Source organism: Poecile atricapillus, chromosome 3 (assembly GCF_030490865.1).
Source record: "Poecile atricapillus isolate bPoeAtr1 chromosome 3, bPoeAtr1.hap1, whole genome shotgun sequence".
NCBI lineage: Eukaryota > Metazoa > Chordata > Aves > Passeriformes > Paridae > Poecile > Poecile atricapillus.
Window position 1 is genome coordinate 81,221,866 of NC_081251.1, and position 24,788 is coordinate 81,246,653.

General features: G+C 41.8%; 1 protein-coding gene across 1 annotated transcript; it reads left to right on the forward strand.

The window, feature by feature from the left end:
• Nucleotides 1-359: 359 nt before the first annotated feature.
• On the forward strand, nt 360-24,488 carry SRD5A2 (steroid 5 alpha-reductase 2). Its single transcript, XM_058836015.1, has 5 exons — nt 360-649; nt 20,657-20,820; nt 22,612-22,713; nt 23,680-23,830; nt 24,381-24,488. The coding sequence occupies exons 1-5, from the start codon at nt 366-368 to the stop codon at nt 24,445-24,447; spliced, it is 768 nt and encodes a 255-aa protein (XP_058691998.1). The 5' UTR covers nt 360-365; the 3' UTR covers nt 24,448-24,488.
• The last annotated feature ends 300 nt before the right edge of the window (nt 24,489-24,788 follow it).

Below are 24,788 nucleotides of genomic sequence, written 5' to 3' on the forward strand. Positions count from 1 at the left end.
GAGGGACGGGGCGAGAGAGGGAGGGAGGGACAGGGGACTGCTCCCCTCCGGGTGGGACGGGTGGGAGGGATGGAGAGGGTCAGCTCCCTTCTAGGTGGGACGGGAGGGATGGATGGATGGATGGATGGATGGATGGATGGATGGATGGATGGATGGATGGATGGATGGATGGATGGATGGATGGATGGGATCAGCTCCCCTCCGGACGGGTCGGGGCACCTCGCTCGCCCCGGCACGAGGGGCTGCGCCCTGTGACGAGCCCGGGCGCTGGGAGGCAGCGCGGCGGGGCGGGGTGACGGCCGCGGCTCTAATAAGGCCGGGGCTGGCGCTGGCCGAGGGCTGTTTGCCCCCGCCCGCCCCCGAGCATGCAGTGCTTCCCCGGGCTGGTGCTGGCGCTGAGCTCGCTGCTGGGCGCCCTGGCGCTGCTGCAGCTCTCGCTGCACCTGCGGGTGCCGTCCCGCTACGGGAAGCACGAGGAGCGGCTGTGCCGGCCGCGGGGCCGGCTGCCGGCGCGCTGCGCCTGGTTCCTGCAGGAGCTGCCCTCCTTCCTGGTGCCCGCGCTGCTGCTGGCGCTGCGCAGCCCGCCCCGCCTCGAGCCGCTCGGCTGCCGCCTCCTCTGCTGCCTCTTCTGCTGGCACTACTTCTACAGGTACCGCCGCCGGGCACGGCTCCCTGCCGCCTCGGCCAGGGAAAATAAACCAAGGGAAGCCGCGGGAGCGGGCGGTGGGGCCGGGGCAGGTCCTGGCTGCAGCATCGCTCCCTCCCGGGTCCGGCTGGCCATCCGCGCCCCTGGACCCCGCTCCAAGCGTAGGGACCGGCCGGGTGGGCATCTCTGCCCCGGCCCGGCCGCCGCGGGAAGGAGCAGGTGGTGCTCGGGTGCTTGAAGCAGGGGAGAGGATGGATGCTTTGAACTGCTCTCTGAGGGGGAGGGACGAAAAAAAAAAAAGAGAAAGAAAAAAAAAAACAAAAAGAAAAAAAAGGTTTCGCTAAGCTGAAGCAAAGGTTTGGATGAAACTCGTCCAAATATGATGTGAAGGTACATAGGAAGCGCTTGCTACGGGCAAGGAGAAGCGCCGCGTGTGCAGCGCCGGGCCGGCGGCGGCCGCGGAACGCAGCCGTGGGAATAGGGAGAGCAAATCCACGGAGCGCCGGGAGCGCACGGACCTGTCCTCCGTGCGGGGCCAGCACGGGAGCTGCGGGCGTGCCGTGCCACCCCGCCAAAGGCGGCTCTTCATGCTCGCTCAATCCCTCATTCTCGCTCCACTACCCGAGTACCAATTCCTGTTGGGTTTTGGTTTTTTTTTTCATATATTTTCTTTTTATAAACCTGGTCTTGTCAGAGTCAACGAATGCTGTAACTCTAATTAATTCTGTGTTTACTAATCAGGAGCTCAAAGAAAGAGTAGAGTTTTCATCCAGTGTTGGTGATAACTTTGAAGAGACATAGCTCTACAGTTGTCACCCAGTTCTGCAGTCAGTGGGACTTGGTTCTGGAAAATATCACCAGAATCCATCTTCTGCTCCACTTCCATTTTCTGTGGAGTTCTTTTGTGAAAAAGTTAATTTTTGGTTATCTGTTTATGGAGAAAAAAATGGTTTTTATTCACAACTGACAAGTGCATGTGAAAATGTTATGCCATTATGTAGTAAAGAGCAATGTAACTTCTGATTCAAAATCTTGACTTGATTTGCCATTTTTCACCAACATTCCTATATCTGTTTTTTTAGTTTGCTTCATAGAAATAGAAAACATTCTTGTAATATTTGATCAGAAATTATTATTTGCTACTCAACCAAAATCAACATATTGAAAATCCAGTTGCAGTATCTCTACAGACGGTCTAGGGATAGAAACTCAAGGCTGTTGTAGAGAAATTCGAAACAGAGAATGGTTTACAGTACTAAAGCACTATTTTAGATGTGTATTTATTATCAGTCCCGTTGTCTTTGCTGCAGAAGTCAGCTGGAGGACACACCCATAACATATTTGGCTTCCAGAAAGCTAGATGTATTGATTACATACAGAATTTAGTTTAATGCATTCTGTTATTACTAAGAAATTCTGATTGTTTGAGAAACACAGTGAACACCACTGGACAACTGAAAGAAATGTTAGCCTAGCAGTATGCATATATCTATTGACTCTGTGGCTTCTTTTCCAAATTTACTGCTGGGCTTAGGCAAAAGCACTGTGTTTTCATGGTTTTTGTTTGTTTTTTTTTCCCAGACAGTTCAGGGATCTTCCCATCTGTTGCTGGAGTACACTTCTCTTGTAAAAGCCCTCACTGTAACCAAGTCTATATAAAACTTTTCTTTTTAATACAGCATGTTACTCTAATATTATTCTCACAGGCTGCAGCCCCTTCTCACACAAGCCATTCTGACATTCTTCTGAATCAATTAATGTTTGAAATGTTGTATTAAATATTAATACTCTGCTCTTATGTAAAAGAGCAGCAAAATCACAAAATAGAAGTTTTTCTGGGTTTCACCTTACCATAGGTCAGGCAGGTTCTTTGAGGGATCCTTGGAAGAATGACCTATGGCCACATGGCTGTTTTTATCATTAGAGAATTACTGATAACATTAAAGTTTTAACAATCAGCACAGCTAATTGTTACCTACATTTTCTAGCAGGTAGGATGAATTATTCTTCCAGAGAATTTTTTAGCCATTAGTGTATCTTACAGTTAAACAGGATTTCTGCAGCTTTCTTCTTTTCTAGACTTTTTGGCTACCTTGACTTTTTAGTTACTTGGACCCTCTGAAGGTTGGGTCAAATTCTTAGCAGCAGTAAGTGACACAATAACTCTAATCTGGATTAAGCCTTTAACTGAAAGAATGGGATTTACTCAGTCCTTGGAGGAAGATGACGACAGTGGAGAAGATATCCCTGATCACTGGGCATTCACAGATTTTGGCATCCAGAGCCAGCCCCAGTCCAAGCCCACCTGCAGCTCCTGGATTTTCTAGGCAGGATCTCATATACTTAGGTATATGGCTTTATATGGATATTAGGCTTCCCTGTTCCATTCTGAGTGCCACCACATCCTGATGACAATGCTGGTGGGTAAGCTGTCCTATTGCAGAGCTTAAAACGGGGTAGAAAGAAGTGCACTTATGTATTACGTGCACTTGCATACTATGGCTGTTTGTCTATAAAATGACATATCATATTACCAAGGGGTACTGGTGACATGAATGTTCCATTGCCATACAATGTTTCAAAATAGATTCAGTAGTTTGACATAATAGTCAGGATTTAGTTTGACTTCTTGGGTTTTCTTTTGGTTTTGGGTTTTTTTTCTGGTGTTTTTTTGTTTTAAATTATCTTTACTTGGAATAATTTAACAAAAGTTTCAAATACTTTTGTGATTAAACTTGACTGCAAGGATAATGAGTAAAGTATTAAATCAATCAATAATAAAATTGCATTTACCTAATGGGTGTAGCCTACTGCATTTTCTGACTTTAAAATTTTGAAATGAATAAAGGTGTTGCATTCTGAATTATAAATATATTTTGTTAATTCACTCCTACTTTTACTCCTGATCATCTGGTATCTGTATTTAAGCATTCCTCAGTGTTTGTATGAAACAGTTTCTTTGTATACTGTTGCATAATTTAGTGACTTCTTTCTCTCCACAGGGAAGCTTTTGTAATTCCTAATTTTGTCTCATCTATTATAGCAAACGTATTTGAGGAGGACATTATAGTCCATAATGGAGAAACATAGACTTGCAAAAGATTGCTGTGCTCAGCTCTTCTACCTTCCTCCTACCTTCCAGCTGTGCTGCCCCAGTAGTTTCTTTTAGATCGAAGCACCTATTTCTGAATAACTTCAAGTCTTGATCTGAAGACCCCTGAAAATGAAAAATCCATCATTTTTTTTAATGGAGAAATCCAGTGTTTTCTTTGGTAGTGTTATCTTCTGAATTCTTTTACCCTTACTTAAACATGTTTAAAATGTCTTGCTTAAATTTGACTGGTATTGATTTTCTTCCACTGGACCTTGCTCCTTCTATCCACCCTGTACTAATTTAAAGCCCTCCATAGTGTCCTTCAGTATTTTTTTTTTTCCATGATATCACTTACACGATATTGGATCATGTTTTAATTTGCTTGTTACAGAGCTGTCAAGTCCTCTGTCAGCATCAGTTTGATGCAGATAATATAGGAGCACATGATCATATTTCTGGTGCATTAATTACTGCACATGGTGTGGTATTTATGCTGAATTTATGGGTTTGTGGTGGATTTATGCCAGATATAGGGGAACAGACATTACCTGATCTGACACAGAGTTAGAGTAGTGCAGACACATGATACTTCATCCAACATACAGTTGGTCAGGATAAAATTACCTTTTCATAAATTTAGGAACCGGTTTAAGTCAGCATAATTAACCTGTCCTGCTTTTGGACGTGTTGTCAGATAGCTACAATATTTTTTTATTTGAACTGAGGTATCCTAAACTAGATTTATAATATCACTGAACCACAGCAGACAGCCCTCAATGCAAGACTTTTTTTTTTTTCTGAGGAAATTTTTCTACATCCTTTTCTTCTATATCCATTTTAAAATGAAGACATCAGTGTGTGATGTACCATACAGAACCAGAGTTGTAGTAGCACGACTAGAGAAAACATCTCCTGTTCCCCCATCCTACTCTGATGTTTACAGGTTGGGAGAGTGCTCTTCTGTTTGGAGTCATAGAGGGACATCCTGTGTTTCCAGGCTACTTAGAACACTCTGGAGCTGGTGTAATCTGGATTGTAACCAAGGTTACAATCTATCACTCCTTAGGAGTGTTTTTGTTTATATCCCTGTACTTCTTTCATTTTAAAATAACTTTTTTTATATGGGCACACTGCTTAGAAATGCTGTCCTTCCCACATTAATATTCACTGGTTGTCTAAAATTTGTGCCATGAGCCATCTTAGTCAGTGGTAATTTTGTATTTATTCTCAGGTTCTTGAGGAATATGCTAGAGTGTTGAAAGGACTACCCTAATCCTATTCTGGAAACTGGGTTAATGCTGATGGTGCCTCATTGACAACGACTTTAGAGGATTTCTCTGCTTGCCTGCAGGAGTCCTGTGAGCCAGTTCTGGCAGGTGCTGTGTCCCATCTAGCCCACTGCTGACAGAGAAAGGAGATGGTCACTGGGTACTGACAGCTGTCCAGAGAGCCTGCCCTCCCCTAGTGCTCCCCGGAGCAGAGGTTTTGAGAGGATGGAGCCAGGAGACCTCCCCTTCATCCTGCTTTGTCCAGTGGCCCGTGGTGACCCATGACAGCAGTAGGTTTTCTGCCTTTGTCTGCCACCGCTAGGCAGCAGCCTCTCTCTTTGTGGCTTTCAGGAAGGGATGAAGGCAAGCTGCTACTGCTGCTGCTGCTGCTACTGAGGGGAGGAGAAGGAAGGGAGGAAACCCAGCCCCGGCCTCTTTGGCTGCTCTCCTTAGTTAGCCAGCTCTTTGTGTCGCAACGTGCACTTTATTAGCATGTCATGGCGTGAATTTCATCAAATTCAAACGCTCTCTGGTGCTAAAGATAACATTCTTAAAATCTGAATTATTTGGAATCTGAAAAAAATCGAAATCTGAGTTTTCACATCTGTTTTCAGTAAGCTCATAGCGCCTTCACTTTCACAAGGTACGTTCTATGATGGTAGAGGCCTCCAAAAGAGATGAGGTGGGAAGGCAGAGAAAAGGAAGAAGAAAGTGAGAAAAGAAAGGACTGCCAAGCCTGCCATCTGTATATGCAATTTCTGTGGAAAGCTGGTCATGAGCTGAAAATGATGAGTGGTATAAGATGTACGCGCAGGAACACTTCTAGTGATAAATGACTTACCAAGTATTTTACTTTGAAAGGTAGTTTGTGATACAGCCTTTCCTACTGGAGGGACTGTGCTGGGAATGCCAGTGGAAGCCCTCAGATGGTGGGGAGAAACCTGTTTGCTGCTTTTCCATTTTGCAGCCCAGCTTCAAAAACCAAAGGTGGGAAACATAACATGAGGCAATGAGAGGAAGCCTTCTCAATCCAATTCCATATAAATTCTATATAAATCTTAATGCTGTGTTTCTCTTGCTAGTGAGGAAGACAGAGTGGTGAGGGAACAAAGGAGATGTCACCCTGCACAATGGCAGCAGGGAAGGCCTTGTGCCACTGAGTTACAAAGACAATCCTAAAGACAGAGGAGTAAAGGACAGGGTGCTGCATTTGCCCCTTCTGCACTGCCCTTAATAGCTGGGGCACAAGCAATTTAAACTGGCATTTCAATTTCAAAGACCACCTAGAATCACATTTACTTATTTATTTTCTTCTCTTGCAACTTCGTTTTCAATCAAGTCAAATCTTTGTTTTCTATTTTACTCTGTTAATTTATTAACAAACCCAACTGCTGTTTTCATTTCTGAAGTGCAGAGGTGAATCTGAAAGACATTAAGTAAGGCTGCTCTTTGAGATGCAGCTGGATCCCCAGACTCCTCTGATTTGAGGTGACCCTTTTGATGCGCCTGTAGTTGGTTTTCTACAAACTGACATATTTCTGAAAAAGAAACAAGGAACACATAATTTTGTGGCAAGAGAAGGAGAAATGAGGAGCATTTGAAAACTGCATCCTCACATAAGTTTTTAACATTTCTTTTGGCCAGTTCCCCTCTCTCCGGAACTAAGCTGGGGGGAGAAAGAAAAAGGCTCTTGCTTTCCCCTGGCTCTGCAGAATGCAGCACCTGCTGGTTGGTCACGCAGGTGCTATGTTTACCTGAGCATACCTGGAGTGGCCCTTTCTTCAAGTAGGAATGACCTGTGATCAGTAAGAAAAGCAGCTCAAGCCTCCAGAGAAATGCAGAAGGATGGAGGTTCCAAATGTGTAAGTTGTTTATAAATTAATTTGTTCAGAGTTTTTAGAGATATTCTGTATTAGTTCATACACAGTTTTAGTTAATTTTTTTGAAACATGAAGTGGATAAACAGAAATTAGATTCAATTTGAAGGATATTTATATATTTAGGTGGTACTCTCCTTGGTAGTAGTGAATATAACTGGACCAGATAATAACTACCAGGTCAAACAGATCCAATCCACAGATTTTTTTCCCCCCAACAGAAAAAATTATTTTATCCTTCAGTCTTAGAAAGTTTACCAATATTAAGTGTCAATAACTAAAGACATTTTTATTGTTGGCCTCTTGAAATCTCTAAAATTAATCTCCCAATACAAAATCTGCAGGTATTTGACAAGTAACAAATCCTGTTCTCTTTTCCTTCACCTTGGTGCTTTGGAATAGACCCCTGACCAGATTCCTTTTGGCCCTCAGCAGCTACACAGTAGCACGTTTGCATCCTCTCTCCTGCTGTTTGGCCTTGGCAGTAATTCTAAATCTGTCAGCAATATCCCTAATAGAGGCTGGCCATTTGCTCTGCCTCTTCTATGTATTCCTTGCTCCCCAGTCATCCCAGGGCATTGCAGTAATGCTAATATATAATTTCTTCTCTTCCATGAATACACTAAATTCATTGCTATTTTTATCCAGGTTCCTCAAATTAAAGTGATAATAGCCAACAAAAGCATCTCTTCATATGCTTTGCCTCAGAATTGTAAAATGCTCACATACTTAGTGCTGGTGTGGAGTTTGCTTCCTTGCAGTCTTCTCTGGCATTATGAAATACCTTCCTGATTCTGCTCTCAAAATAGAATACTATCTGATTGCCTTCCTAACACTTACCAAAATAATCCTATCTATACACTCCTTTCCCAATGGAATCATGGCTAACATTACAGAAACCAATCATTTTTGCCCAGCCCAAATTGTACCCATGTGATTACTCTTTTTGTGTCTTGGTCTGGAAGATTTTCTGCAGAGATAACTTAAGACTTTTATCCTCACTTCTTTTCAAGACAACATGCGTCTTTAGGAGTATCTTTATATCTGATGCCAATTCACTTGTGCTGTTTGTTATTACCAGGCAGCTTTAAATGCACTAGAGGAGTATTCATACCTGCTCTGAGTCCTCACTGTCGCTGTTGATTACAAAATGACTTGGTGGGTGTCTTTCTAGCTGCTCTGCAGTGAACTGTCCAAACTACAGTTCCAGGGCAGACACCTGAGTTCCAGCCACCAGGACATCACCAAGGCACAAGAAGGTTCCTCTGGTCTCACCTGTGTGATGTCTGAGGCAACCAAGGAAGTTAAACGACTTGCTATCCTGTGAGCTTAAATCCTCATAGGGTGATAAAATTCTGATCTCTAGACTCCATTGGGCTTTGGTAAGACTGGCAAGGACGTCAAGATCTGGAATTGCATTACCACATTCCTGGTGTTGATATCAGAAAAGCAGAGTTATAAAGGGTTATACTAAGACAGAGACAGAAAAAAATTTAAATTATATACAGGAGTTTCTGTAAATGTTTTTACGTGGAAATAATAATGTTTTTACCAAAGAAGAAAATTATTTGTTTTAATAACATGTCTGTAGCATTCCCTTATTTGGGCTACTCTTTTTAGTAGGGAATAAAAACCAAGAGAAAAGTGTTAAGGTCCATTCCATATGCCCAGTGGGAAATTTGTGATGGATCTTGCTCCTTCAAGATCCACAAATCAGATTTTTTTTATTTCTTGTCATAGAAGGGGCAGCCATTATGGAGGAGGTAGGACTTTTTTACTAAGCCAATAAATATTATTTGACAAAAGGACACACTTTAATAGCCCCTTTGTGTACTCAAAAGCTTGCATAACTAGGTAGTTTGCCAGTTTTACGGAGATTTGTTAAGAAAGATAAAATTGTGAAATAACCTCCTAGTAGTATAATTATAAATCAGTGTCCATCCCAGACACTGTATATTTCCCTTGGTGTGAGTGATATTCTTGGTATTGCCTTCAAAATTAATTTTGGTCAAGAAGGGTTATGATAAAGAAATACTTTCAAACTTCAATTAAGAGACAATTCTTAAGTTATACTCCTCCAAGTGTCCCTCTCTGTCCAGAAATTGATTTAAATGTGGCAGGTGAATTGATCACTAGGGTGATCCTTACCGAATTTGGTCAAATAATTAAATTAACGTACAGTTACACTCATTTAAATGTAAGAGCTGTGTTACTCTTTGCTGACCACTCAGCTGACATTCTAATTATTTTTGCAACATCTCATTGTTACAACAATAGCAATGGGATTGTTTTGTTACAGAACCCAAGAAAACAAAACCAATTAAAACTGAGTTAAAATATTCTGTGTAAGAAAATGGAAAAAGGCAACTCATAAGAAGAAAAAAACAGTATACTTTTCTACAGGCCCAAATTTATTTTAAGAACCAGCTAAATTCTACCTAGCTGTGAACTTTTGAAGCAGCAGTTGCTACCATAGTACCTAAGGATGGGCAGAAGGTTTTACCATTCCTTGGAAGATGTATCCAAATGTGATCTTCAACAACAATGAAAAAAGGTCCTGTTTGAAGGAAGCTGGGTTTGACCTCCTCCTTCCTACCTACCCTTTATAGACATATAAGAGAGTAGCAACAACCACTGTCACCTTTAGCCAGGTATAAGATACCATTTTGCTTACAACAGTGTCAGAGTTCACCAACTAAATCCAACACCTGCCATGCTGGGAGACTACCTCCCAGAAATGGCTCTGGGAAATGTCACCTTATCAAGGTTGTCTTCAAAGAGATGTGTTGTCTGCTAGAGAAAGAGGCTTGCCTAGGGGAGATGTTAAGGAACAGATCAGTTCCCAGGCAGGACTTTGCTGAAGCAGATCCTGAGGCAGGGTGATGACCTGCAGCTGTTTGATGTACTGGTAAAGATGGGCTGGGTGACTTTCCTACAAAGCCAAGTCTCCTTGATCTAGGTAGTTGTGCCATCATTCAGAATGGGCAGGAAGGCTACAGAGAGCTCTGAACAAGTTAGTTGGGCTACCCAAAGAAGTATAGTCAGGTTAGCATGGGCTCTTGCTAGAAATGCACTTGCAAATACCTCCAGCATGGTCCTAAGAAAACCTTCCAGTGACTCCTGTCACATATCTGAGGTAGGACAATGCATGGACCTCTATTTAACATTTGCTGCTCCTGAGAACAGGAGAGGAAGAAATGTTGAGAAATGACAGAGAGGAAGAAAAGTACTTGCATTACGCTGTTGAGGGGGTTTTTGTCTGTTTGCTTCTCTTTAGAACATTTTTTTTTTTAAATAACGATTAAAGCGTTCCCATTTTAAAATTTGGCCCAGATTAAGGTTACTAAAGTGATACATGTCTTTGGCTCTTCCTAGGGAAAGCAATTTAAACTTGGCGGAGTTGTCTGAGAAATGCGTTTGTGTCTGTTCAAACATAAAGGTCGTTAGCTAACATTTTTAGAGTCTGTTTCTCTGGTTCATCTGAGGCTATTAGCAGGACCACAGCACGCAAGCCTGCAATCCAGCCAAGTATGCTCTAGGCTGGCACTGTAGGGACTGAGCAGGACCTTTCTGGATGCTAGGATAATCAACAGGGAAGAAGTGGTCTCCTAGCTGGAGTTCTGGCAACATGGATTAGGAAAAATACAACCTGCCTTGAATGCAGAGAAATAAAAACCACAGAGGTTTACAGTCAGGGCTACAAGGTGGGAAGAGATACAAAGGTCAGGTGAAAAAGTACAGGAAGGGACAAGTAGGAGAGTTGTTAAAAACAAGCTAGGGCAGTAGTGGGGCAGGAGCGAGAAGAAATAGGAAGGAAAATGTCATGATGTGAGAGGGCAATATCCAGGTATCAAGAGATGATATTGACACTATGCTGAGTGATTCACTCAGCAGCTTTCAGTGTAAGGAAATCTTTTGACATATTTTGCAAGGAAACAGAGATGATTGTGACTCAGAATCAGCCCATAGCAGTTTTTCCTTAGGAAATAAAAAGGCTTCTAAGTCCTCTGATTATTTTAATGTAAGCACAAACTCAGGAGCTGACTTGGTCACTTCAAATTTTGTTCCTCTCTATGTGTATGTACTGCCATGAGTGCCATCAGATCATAGAAGTTTATTATGTTGGCTGGATATAATCTGACCAAGATTTTATGTCAAATAAGAATAGATTACCAATTGTCTGCCTTCCTTTAGTCATTTCTCAGGCCCACATGGACAATATATGGAAAATAATGACACTTTACCTGGTAAGTGCAGTCATAAGAGCACAGATCTGTGCATCCTTGGATTTTGTGCCAGTTTTTCATGTGGATGCATCCTTCTGTTCTGCTCACAATCTCAACCTCTGTGAACTTTTAGAACTCTCTACTCCAGTGGAGCGAGGAACTTTTTTGAAGTGCACAGCATAGTGTCTGATTAAGTTACTCTGGCATGTAGTTCACACTTTTGGCAGACTCCCACAATTTAGCAATAGGAACAAAGCGATCTGTTTTCATAAATACCAAGTGATTATTTCTGAAGAAGAAAAGAGGGAGATACCTTTGGATGGCTAAGGCTTTAACACACTATTGCTTAGACAGAACAACAAATATTCTCATAACCTCTACGTACTGTTGCCCTTTAGATACTATCAAGTAGTAGAGGTAATCATGAGGCACTGTGAGATCTGCACATTTGTCATCACCACAATCCATCTAGTCGAGTTGAACTTTAATCCCCATACAAGTAGTCCTGTCCTCTAATTGCCATGAAAGCACTGGGCCAAAGTTTAATTAGCATTTTAACTGTGATAGCTGGTCTGGTGCTGAGTCCACCAGAGCCTCTCTATGACCAAAAGAGTGCTGCATTCCCCTTCCCAGATAGTTCCTGGCCACTTACAGTCTTCAAATTTCTTCTCATTACTGATGGGTATTTGTCTGGTCTGTCCTCAACAATTGCTGCTTATTGAGATTCCTAGTATGTTCCAATGCTTCAGTGTCTTTCCCTAATATCTAAGATGCATTTTCTATACATCTGTTCAGGCCTGTTGCTTCTTATTGTGCCCCAGTAGACAAGGAGAATCCTTGGCTCCTTTCTTCTTTGCAGGAGCTTTTTATACAGTTGCAGATTGTTACGATGTCTTCCACTAGTTTTCTCTTAGTTATTTCAAAGAGCCCTGAGTCCTTCAGTCTTTCTTAATGTCACACTTCCTAGACCACTGTTGCTTTTCTTTGGGCTGCCTCCACCTTGTTTTTTATAGAGATCTGGATAGAGTTCCTACTGGCACCATACAAAGAGGAAAGATTACCTCAGGTGTCTCCAACAACACACCCATTCCCACCAAACATTTTAACATTTGCCTAGTAGCCTGACATCATTGGCTCATGCTCAGTTTGCCACCTACCAGCATGCCTCTCCTATCCAGCCCATTTTTCAGCTTGTCTTTTACATTTGGTCTTAGTTAAGTGTAGTATTTTGCCATTGTCTTTATTGAATTAAATCAACTGTTTTTAAAACAAGTGTTTCAAGACTATTCTAAACTCTGGCCTTCATTCTTGGTGTGCTCAGCATCTCTCAAAGCTGTGTCAGCCACAAACATTGCAAATATTTTTTTTCCCTCAGAGGGATAATATTAATGATAAAACTCCTGAGTAGTATAAGAAAAGTCTTTTGCAGAACCTCCCTCAAAAGAAATTTCTAGTTTGATAGTAAACAATTGTTAATTATTCCTTGATATAATATTTTCAGTCAGTTTTGCAGCCACTTAACATCTTCTAAACAGGAAACTCCAAGTTATTTATAAGGTTGACATGTGAGACAGTGTAAAAAAATCTAAGGTCAAGACACAGGACACTGCCTGCTCCTACCTCTCCCTCTGCTGTTCCTTCACTCAACAAACCTGTTTCATGAATTGAAATGAGTCCTGTCTCCTGCAGTTACAGGTATACAGGGCCCTGAGTCAAAGAGGCTGTTACAAGTATTACTGCTTGGACAAGAAATCAATCAGGCTGCACATTCTGCACTCCGCTAACTTGGCTGTGTAGTGTCTGAGGACAAACTTCAAGTTTGTAGGGGATGGCACTGATTTCAGCAGGGATCTCTACAGGGGACATATTCCCTTTGCTCTCTTAGCTCCACTTTGCCTTCTTTGGCTATGAAAGAGAAAAGTACTTTTTAAAAATAATCTCCATCTTTCTGATGAATATGCCCACTTGGACAAGGGATGGTGAGAAAGGTATTGATATCTGGTTCATTTGGCTCTTGTTCCAGTTGCCTTTAGTTAAGGGCAGTCAATCAGTTCTTCCCTTTGTTTACTTCAGCTCTCATTCTGAAGTCCTTTCCACAATACAAACAAAAATTTAAAAAAAAAAAAGTGTCTGGGTGATAACAAATGAAAATAAAATAATAGTTTAAATTAAGAATATTTCAAACCTATTTGGTGTTTATACCAAAATAGAAACATTTAAGAAAGAAATATGCCGGTATAAATGTGTACTGAGTGTAATTTGCCGATGGATTGTGGCTCACGGAGGCAACTTGATAGTGCACCAAATCAAACAATTCCTGGTGTCCCTTTAGAAAATGCATAATAATTGAGGTACATTGTTTTGATCCCATATCTGCAAAACCAGTACGATGCTTTTCATGATTGAATGTCTTTTTACCAGAAGAATTCTCCTTTGTTGGTTCTGTCTGGATGGTGGTAGTTACTGGGAGATACCAGATTTTCTAGTGGCATTTTCAGAAATAATGGAAGAAAACCAATAGAAGTAATGAAGTAATTTATGAACAAAATTGCAAAACACTTTTGAAACCTGGCTGCTGTTGCAGTGAATTTAAAAGAGCAAAAATTTTTGCCTTGGAGTCAAGCCTACACAATTCTTCTCTTCTAATTAAAACCAAATACCCTTTACAAGGTCTTATTCCTTTCTTTGTTCCTCCTTTGTTTTCCAACCACTTATATTTTATTAAATATAGCACATCTAATAATATCGGTATGCAATGTGAAGAGCACTAAGCTTTATCCATAAACTCTATTTATCCTTACTTTGCTAAATGCACAGCATGTTTACAATTCATATCAGTCCATGAGGCATTACTGACTGGTTCTAGATGGTCACAATGACTAGTTTCAGGTGCTTATAATGTTTGAACTGAGTGTTACATAGCTCAGATTACTTAAATTTATCCAAGAATAAATGCATCATGGCTTTTTTTCTTTTTTCTTCAGTGATTGACAATGATACAGAAGCACCATTTTTAGTCTTTCCCATCACATGCTTTTGAAAATACTTTTTCTTATAATCCCCCTTTATTCAAAGGCAGTTGTAAGAAACTAAGCTTTTCTGACCTGTTGCCAAGGTTTCAACCTGAAGTCTGTTTTTAGCTCTGTGGCCACAAGTCAAGTGCAGTTGCTGATTCCTTTGACTGTTCTGCAAGTGCTGTCACCCATGGTGTCAGCCTTCCTGGCACAGCAAGTACCGCTCTGGAGCTTTACTCATAAATGCTGGTGTTAAGCAACTGCTAATCTATTCTAGGGAGTTTATCATCTTTGAGATGTTCAGTTTGTATAAAATGTTAGATGAGTCATGAGACATTATGAAACCCTGAAGGTATCACGCTGGATTAGAGCAGAGGTCCTTCACAGTCGGCACTCTCTCTTGCCAGAAGCCAGTGTCAGATCATTCAAAACAAAATGCAGTAAACGGTGGTCAGTTGTCCTCCGTGGCTGCCACCTTCTGCCTCTCTTCAATGGAATGTAATTTATCCCTTGAAATAGAAAAATTAATATTAATTCCAAATCTTTGTCTTCTCTTTGTTAAGGAACCTGCCTTTGTCTGTAATTTCTGATTATCCCCCTTCTCCCAGTCCTACCTAGCTCTTTAATTCAGTGTTTTTCCTATATTACATTTAACAGAAATTTCATTCCATTCAAAATAACTTAATTTCAGTATCATGACAACTGCTGGTCACAACTATTCATCACTCCCAAATAAATTATTTTCTAGTACTGTGTGTTATTTTTTATCTCAAATAAGTTTATTCTTATTAATCTTCAGTAAACTTCAGCAGCCCCCATGATTCAGTATGGTATCTCTTAAAAGTCTCTTCTCATTTTGCCACTGAATCCTACTGTGTTTCTGATGTCTTTGCATTAAATCAGTGCTGCCCAGACTTTCTCCTTCCCATTGCCGTCCTTCTCAAGAACTGCCTGAAACTCAGTTTTGGTGCCCTGTGTCTCAGGGTTTCCTCAGTCCTTTTCTCATCCCTCAATCAGTTGTCTGCCTCTATCTCTCACCCAAGAAAGATGAGTCTGCTCCTGCCAGAAGTTTTCATCCAGCCCTGGAGCTGATACTGAGAGACCACAAAGAAAGACTGTCCCTACAAACAGGCTTCAGGTTGGATGATTTTTGAAAATGAACCACAAACATCCCAAGGATAGTAGATTGAGCCAATTTTTTAGATAGAATCCTCAGAAATGAACTTGATATGGCTGGTTTAGTATTGGTTTATACAGCTGAATCATAAGATTTTCAACCATAGATCTATGCTTCTTATTCCTTAAATTAAAATCATCAAAATTTGTCAAAAGATCTTTGGAGGAACATGGAAGTATGGTATTTTGCATATGGAAAAATATTGCCATCTTGGAAAGGAGAGCTCATTCCAACTTTGTTTTTGACATCACTAGATAAATAAACCTGCATGATTAAAATAAAAAGGTAGTTCTCTTGCTCCCCTCACTGACTCTGTTCAATGATTTAAGATGAGCTTACAAACCAGGCCAAAGTTCAGGAAGTGATTACAGTTATCTGATTGTTTCACATTGTCCCAGTGATGCAGGAATGAGGAGCATTCCTGCCCCAGTCAGCTGCAGCTGGGATCACCCAGTGGCACTCACAGCCACTGCACACCCCTTGCACTGGTGGGATCCTCGGGCAGCTGTGGCTGGACATCAGCTCCAGAAAATGAGCTCAGCTCCTGAATTTATGGCTTCCTTACATCAGGAGATGTAAGCTGCAATACAGGAGATGAGGTCTGCTATCTGTCCTGCACCTGCAGTGGGTATTGCCAGAGGCTTAATGGGCAGCCCACGATCCCTGCCTGCCAGCATTGCTGGTGTGTCACCTGGGCATAGCCCAGATTTTGTTCCCAAGTCTGTGACAGAGCATGTCTCACTGTGCAGACCCTAAGGAAAGGGACATGGTCCACCCTGCACAGTACAAATAGCTGCTAATAACATACTTTTCATCTAAATATTCCAGGCTGATGGCATTCTCAGACTGTTGCAGAGAAAGTGGGGAAGGGAAGGGTAAAGCATCTCAGGGTATGAAGTTTGAGGACAGGAATATGACAGGTGGGGAGTTCCTACCTGCATTGTGATGCTGAGGCATCTGTAGATATCATGATGAAGGAGGACTAAAATGCTTAATTTCACTTTTGAAATTATTTTGGAGTATTTTGTTTTACTTTCCCTTTAAACTGATAGCAAATTAGCCTGCTTCTTGGAACTGAACATTAACCCATCACATTTGTTTTAACCCACTCTGGGATAACTGAAAATTTTTAATTGGCCCTGGGAAAATCCACACCAGATTGTGTCCTGGTGTGGACTTGACAGTTTTTTCCTATAAATATTCAGTAAGAATTAATGTAACACAACTCAAAACCAGTAGAAGTTTAAAATTACCTCGGAGTGCATTTAACCTACAAATGACCTACAGAATGGGGTTCAGAAAGTATGTGCAGACTAATCAACAGCAGATGTCTTTGGAACATCTAATTTGACATCCATAACTCTCCAGAATAATTAGAGGCTCTGTGTAAGGCATCACAGCCACCCCAAATAGAAGTCCATCATGTTTGTGAACAACTTGAGCCTTTGTCCAAGTGGTCAAGTGTGCCAAGGGTGCCAGCAGCTCCCTAGTAATGTAATTCCAGTGACAACCCATGGTGTCAATTATTGGTGCAAATAGAACTGGTCTGTGTAATCTCACCAGGTTTGGACATCAATCTTGTCAATCTATGCACAAGACATATCAAAAGTAAATCCATGGTTTGATAGCAGGCCAATCCTTTCACATCTGACTGGTCTGTGGTTAGTGTAACACAAATCACAGGGGTTTTCTTAGCACCTGAGATACAGGTATTTGTACAAATAAGGAAATGAATACAACCCCATTAGGAAGGAAGTGCAGCAGAGTCTAGAGAGCTGTCCTCTAGTTAGGTCTTTGTTTGAGAAGGTACCAGTAGAGTGGTGAGAACTGCAAGGAGTTTTCAGGGAGTGAGGAAAGGGACTGCAACATGGGCCCTTGATGGAGTACGGTGTGTAACTACTGCATGACCCCTGCAGCAACTGCACAGCACCCACCTGTCTGTGGAGTGTTTTTCAGTGTCAGCTCATTGTACACATGAGCTGGGAGGTCCCTGACGGCATCACCCTCATGGGAGGGCCTGGCTGCCTGCCCTGACCTGAGCCACAAGCCCTCCTCACATTTTGTACATCTGGGTGGGACAAGTGAGGAACCAGAGCGTGTGGGGCCCCGACCATGGGGAAGTGGTTCTCAGGCCCCTTCTGGCATGTTGGTTCATCCTCACCAGGAATTCAGGGCAGGCCAGGCTCCCCACAGTCCAAGGAAAACCAAAAAATCCCTGCAAGGACTCAGAGCATTCATGGCCAGGAGACATCCATAACTCTGTTCTGGAAGATGGCCAGGGTCAGAGGGGATGGGCCAGGGCATTCAGACCGTGTCTCAGCATGAGTAGGACAAAGTTGGGTTGTGGCCAGAACTTGCTTTTGAGGAGAAAGGCACCACATCAGCCCTGCCCAACTTGCAATCTTTCTGCTTCCTAGTCCTTTGTTCATCCTGGTTAGACCCAGAAGAAGGCCTGGTGGCAGAGGCATAGATGGGCAGACACAGCAGGAGGCTGGTGGCCTGCAGGCCTGGAGGCAGCCAGGTGTCCTCCATTCTTGGCACCTTTGACCCAATTGCCCCGTGTGTAAATTACCTTGAGTTTCCAGAGTGACAAGTGAGCTGTTCCTGTCTGAAGTACTGTGTCTAGGCCCTGCAGCGTAAACACCTCTGACAAGCTGTTGGAGGACTGACAATCTACTCTTAGTGGATTATGGTAACATTTGTGAAAAGATTTCCACCTTCTGTGGAAAGAAGAGCAAACCTATACTTTCCCTTGGTTTAGGTGAGAGTCTCCGGAGTTTTCAACAAGCTGGACCAATACATTTAAGATGAAATTTGATGCAATGTCAAATGATTTACACTTCAAAACCTCTTCTTTTGGAAAATAAATTATGGGGAAGAAAATGAATAATTCATTATTCATTAATTTAAAAAGAAGCTGTTGGCAATGGTTTAGTCAGATGCCGTGCCTTTGGCTGGTAAAGATAATAAAGGACTAATGAATTAGTCATCAATACTGCACCGAAAGTAAAAGGTCAAATTTGTTATTGGACTAAAACCAAAAGGTCGGATTTGTTCTGTTATTCTAAAATGGTGGTCTTCAGGCCCCCTTTGATTTTCACATTGCAAAATAGTTCCAGCAGAGCTTCTGACTCTTCCATGGAATATTTTAACCTATTAAATGCCCCTGCTTTATCTCTGTTGCTTTTTCAAATCTCATCAGGAATAGTTTGTGCACCCTCAACTAGCCATGTAGTACTCTCTGATACAGAGAATTGAATCTGGCTTCTGGTTTTACAAACCCACAGAGATTTCCTTGGGGAATTTGTTCCACAGCAAAGATTCTTGGATGAAATCCTGACTTGGATTGTCCAAACTGCTGTGAGGCAGGATTACAGTGATGCTAGGATTTTATTACCTCAACAGCTAAAAAAGCTGGTGCCTCCCGGTCCCCCTGCCACTGTACTTTTCCTTTGCATGCAGATTATTTCTGGCCTGTGTGCACTCCACGGGACTGCAGGATAAGTCATCTTTCAAGGGTCTATAACCTCTATCCTGCAACAGCAGCACCAGGAAGCAGCACAGAAACAATCAGTTTTTCTGAGACCCGAGAAACTTCTGTTTGCATCATCTGTAAAAACTCAGAGACTCTTAAAGCTGACTGGTTTTGGCAAAGGATAAAGCAGTGCCAGTCCTACTTGAATCTGCTATATAAATTCACCTCCTAAACTCATTTTGTGCAGTTTGCATAATTCCGTCTCCTATACAATCTGCTGTCTTCAAGCCAGCATTTGCAAATTTCACACTTTTTCTCATAACTATTCAGGTCGAATTTGTCAATATGACTTCAACAGCAGATCAGAATGCTAAAGCTGGCCTCACCTACTCAGAACTCCAGCATCACATTCCCAAGGGGCAAAACCAGTGATTATTGGTAACATTACTCCAAAGAACATTCCTTTCTATGCTGTAATAAATATGACAAATGTGATACCACTATCTGCGTAATATTTTCCATACCCCTTGCATTTCTCTTTCTTTAAAAATATTTAGCACTTCTGCATCACAGCTGCCTTAATTGCTGGAAATCTGTCTTACCTTGCTATGGAAAGCAGTGAATATATTAACATGTTGCTGCTTGTACTCTGCTTACTCACTTCCAGACATAGTATGATTTAATCTAGATTTATAATATTATGAGATTTTATGCCTCAGCTTGCTTAAGTTGACACTGGCAACATAGGATATGAATTACTTATCAGCAATGCTTATATACTGGTATGATTAGCACCATCCAAAGCCCAAGAGGGCAAAAAAAAAAAAGTGTAGATTTTACCACTTACAGAACTTAATTGGCCAGGTAAGAAAATACTTACTAAAAATGAATATAACTTCTTTGTTTCTCCAGGGATGATATGGATTTTCCAAAGTGTCAAGGGGGATACTCCCACCTGAAGCAAACATATATATAAATTAAAACTATACAAATACCAATTATTTGTTCACACAGACATCAATGCTACTGTTAGCACAATGCTTGTCTAAGGAAGCCTAGGTGCTGTAGCTGCATGGAAGTCTTGGTGTTTGGCATATTAAACTTAGGGCTGTAGCTCTTCTTATTTTAAATGAAAACTTGGAAGCATGGAGGGGAGGCAGGGACTGGAGGCGAAGCAGCTCCCCAAGAAGGCAAAAACAGTGCTCTACGTCAAAGCGTCTGACCAGAGCAGGACAGAGCTGTTGTGTGTTAGAGATGTGTGGGGGTCTCTTTCTGAATGAAGTGGGAGAGGCTGGGAAAGGAGATTACGTCTTCGACTGTATACTTCACGGGGTGAGAGAGCCAGAGGGGTCTCAACACTGCCTTCAACCCCATCTGCCACCAGGGGTTAAAGCCCTCAGGGATCAGTCTCGTAGTGGGATCAGGAATGTCCTCTCCATCACAAAGCTCCTCCAGGACACTCAGTTTTGTGGCACAGTAATGCTCATTTGGAGAATTAGTACTGCAATGGATACTGCCCCTCACAAACATCAGTGATGTCTGAACAGCATTGTTCCAAATTCCTCATTTTGGATATGGCTCATCAGCCATAGAGAAAGGTACAGAGACATTCTCAAAGCATCAGTGAATCTGGATGAGCTCTCTAACTTCCCACCTTGTGTACAGTCCTGAAGGACCAGAAAAAAATGTGTATCTGTAGGATTTCATGTGCCCATTAATTGCTGATCTTGTATTGTTGCAGTTATTTTCAATTTTTTTGTCTTTATTGACCTATTTTCTGCTTTGTGCTTTGTTCAAGTTTTTTTCCCTACAGCAGAGAAATTGCAAATGCAATGTTATCATGACCAATGTGCTGACTTTTCTTTCTTATCTACCTTAGGACATTTATTTACCCTTTCTTCACTAGAGGCAGACCTTTCCCACTGCAATTGCTTTTCTTTGGCATGTTATTCTGTATCTATAATGGCTTCCTCCAGGGGTACTACCTGATTTACTGCGCTGAATATCCAAACGATTGGTGCACCGACATCAGATTTACATCAGGTAATTACAGCTGCAGGATTCCCAAGATCTAATCTCCAAGCAATTTGTAAGCATTTTGAATTATGTCCTAATCTTCAGTGAACATGTGAGTCAAATCTGTTGTGATGGAAATCAGCATAAGACCTGCCTGCTGGCCCAGATAAAACAAGTAAATGTGCAGTGATTTTTTTTTTTTTTTGGCTCGGCAGCCAGCTTTGAAGGTATATGATGTCATGTGTTACTCTCAAATCATGAGCCTTGTTTTACTGACACCACTCCAGAGCCTCCTGCTGCTATGGGCCATGGAGATGTAACCTCAGACCCCAGGTGCAAGGGGGTGTGCCCTTGCTCAGCCAGAAGTGTGGACCCAGCAGTGGCTGCATGCGAGCGCAAGCCGTGGCTTTCTCTTCCCTGCCACGGAGCCCTGCACTTGATGCATATATTCTGAGTGAGAGAGAAAAGGAGGGCAAAACCCCAGCATGAATGAGGCTTTAGAGACAAAGAGCTCCTTTTTCTCGTGTAAGGCACAGGGGAAGATTAGAGATCACGCACAGTCTGGTTGTATGTTAATACGATTCCTTTATATTCCGCAACTTAATAGCCTAGCTGAATTTCACCCTTTAAAATCCCTCAGAGAATAACTGAACAAGAGCAGTTAGATGGCATTGCAGATTTAGTACCGTACTGTGGAGAGTTTTTGTTAAATGTAAACATATAAATGAGGATTTTGAGAAGCAGGGATGTCTGAGGAAATATTTTAGATTTGACAAGCGCAAGCTAACCAAGGTACTCTCTGTACCTTGTTTCAGACCATGGAGGCAAGTCCAGTCTTTTCAGACAGCATCACATATTAAAAATTCTGGACACTGTTTAGTAAGACCTCACATCCTCACATATCCAACAAAGAAAACACCATATCACTTAATTTGCATGATAAATAAAATATATTTAATGTTAAAAAGAAAAAAAAGAAAATCAGCATTAGCAGTACTTGAAATATTAAAGAAAAAACAAACAGTATATTCTTCCTCTATAGACCCTTACCAACTTTTTATTGCTACTGGAAGTGTTGAGGTTTTATGAGCATTTAGTCTTTTATCTATACATTGTAGTGCACACACTAGTTCTTTTCTTGCTTTCCAGTCATTTTCAGAGGTGGTTTGCTCAGTGTCCAACGTGGCATGAAATGTAGGGCATGTAATCTGCAGGCTTTCTCAATCAAATGCCTCTGGTTTTTCAGTCAAATGGAATCTGGTCAATGGAGCACTCTGGCCAGATAATGTCAACATCCTTCAGCAAGTACCTGCTTTCCATCCACGCCCATAGCTCTGTCCAGGCAGCCTCACTGGCAGTGGACTGAGAGGTGCTGAGATGCAGGCTCCTTTCCCAGCTCTAGTGATGTGCTGGATCCGTTTGTGTCTCTGTGCCCCTCTTTCCTCAGCAGTGAAATGAGGGTATCGTACTTGTCCACAGCTCAGAGCTTACTCTGCAGTAAAGTCCACAGCTGTGGCTGGCTGTCATCAGCTGTGATGTCCATGGGGTACTTTACGTTCCCACTTGAGTATTCAATAAATGGTGACTATGGGCACCTGGGAAGTTCAGGTGAAAGTGCTCTGGTGTCACCAGTCAGCTATGCTTCTCCTGTTCAGTGGCCTTTTTGGCAGCAATGCATCTTTTGGCTTGAAAAAGAGTCCACCCACCTCACATTATGACCCCTATCTGCCTGCTGCAAAGACAAGCCTCGCAAATGAGCTTGAGCAGGGATATCTAGGCGGAGCTGTCTTTCTAATCCATTTCTTGTTGGTTTCTTAGGCCTCCTCTTATTTCTGCTGGGAATGGGAATCAACATTCACAGTGATCTCCTGCTGCGCCAGCTGAGGAAACCTGGGGAAGTCACTTATAAGATTCCTCAAGGTACATTCATATCCCCCATTTCCTTGAAGGAGGTAGGGCAGAATAAATAATTTTTTCTGACTGAATTCACAGGAAAGTGGCAATAATGGCAGAGATGCTGCTCTTGCACAGGTTCTCGGTTCAGACACCTCCCTAAGCTGCAGGGACTGGTGTGAGCTGGCTGCAGACAGTCCAAGGGAAGCAGCAAGAGTATTTGGAAAACAAACTGCGAGGAGAGGTTTTAGGAAATTGGCTGGTAATTCTGAGAAGACTGAAGTGGGACACAAGAAGAGGATTTTAACTTTGCAAAAAGCAACTGCAAAGAAGGAAATAGTCTTCTCCATGCCCAGAAAGAAGTACTAGTGGACTTCTTACTGTGCAAAAGGTGGATTCAAACTTTAGGGGAAAATAATAACACCAAGGATGCAAGGTGCTGAATTGCCTTTTCAGGAAATGTCTAGCTCTGTAGAGCAATATGGATGGGGATCCAAGAATTTCTTGGGCTTGGTATTGACTCCTTCTGCTGGCTTGTTACGGATGGTGATTATGTCTCTCCCAGAGTTTCTCACTTCCAATATTTATCTGCCTCTTGTAAATGTTGCAAAAACCTGAGATCCAGAATTTGCATTCCCCAAATGTAGTAAAGTTGCAAAATATTTTTAGGGCATAAAAAGAATTAACTACTGCTAATTATTATAATTTAAATCTAATAATGGTCATTCTTAAGTTATTTTCCAAATGAAAATAAATGACTGTGAAAGTGCTGGAAACATCTGAGTCAGAATGCCCCTTGATTCTTGTATTTATACAAGAATTTCAAGCAAGATCCCCCCTTGGCATGGCTCCATGGCTTCAGGAAAGTGTGGTTAGGTTGCTGCTATGAGCTGATTAAGAAAAGCTATATGTTCTGCTGCTGACTTTATGTGAAAAAACCTCTCATGTGCAGGAGATGACTGTAAAAATTAACTATTTTGTCTGTTGCTGCAGGAGGACTGTTCACCTATGTTTCTGGAGCCAACTACTTTGGAGAAATTGTTGAATGGTTTGGTTTTGCCATTGCAACCTGGTCTCTGCCAGCCTTCGCCTTTGCCTTTTTCACTCTTTGCTGCATTGGTCCACGTGCTTATCACCATCACAGGTATCAAACTGTTCCTTGCCATATGCTGCTACTTCCTCTTGGAATGCAGTTTGCAAAATGCCAGAGAGGACCAGAGCCAGGCTTTGGGATAAAACTGAAATTTAATGCCATGTACAGGAGGTATATTGGCTTATTTGTGTAAGGCAGGCAGTCAGCTGGAGCCCCTGTCAAGTGGGCCTGGCCTGACAGTCATTTCATCTGACATGAGCTGCATCACTGCTTCCACCGTGCTAGAGCCCCTTTTTACTGAGCCTCATAAATGTGACCCCCTCCTAAGGTTTCTCTTGCAAACTCTGCAGTCCTTTTAGGAATTCAGAGCATATCTTCTCCAAATTTCTACTTTAGGTCTGTTACAACCTTAGCAGTATTATCGCTTAATTAAATAACCAGGTGTAAACAGTTTCTGAACTGCTCTTTTGCAGAGTAACACAATGAGATAACAAATAAAGGCAGCTTGGAGCAGTTTTAAGGTTCCTCAGCTGATCTGTATTGAAACTGTGCAGTTTCCCTCTATGTATGCAGGTTCACTGTCTTGCTTATTTTCTTTCAGGTACTATCTCAAGACATTTACGGACTATCCAAAATCAAGGAAAGCCTTGATTCCTTTCGTTTTTTAATTATTGAAATATGGACTCTTTGTTTTGTTTTTATAGGATTTTTTTTCCTGTTCATAGTTTTAATGCTAGGTCTGACTATTATTAATGGTATAGATGGTATCCCAAAATTGTAACAGACAAGAAGGTAATTTGGAATGGAAGTTCTTCTTTTAATTGGAGGTGAAATTGCAGATAGTTGTGGGCTAAAGGACTCCACAAAAAACTTATTTGCTTCTCAGTGCAGTTCTGTCTATGAAAATTAAAAACGTAGCTGCATTGACATCAGAGAAAGAACACTGGTTAATATTGTTGCAGAAAGGTAGAAGATAAGCCCATTACTTTGGAGGAAGTCTTCAGCAGCC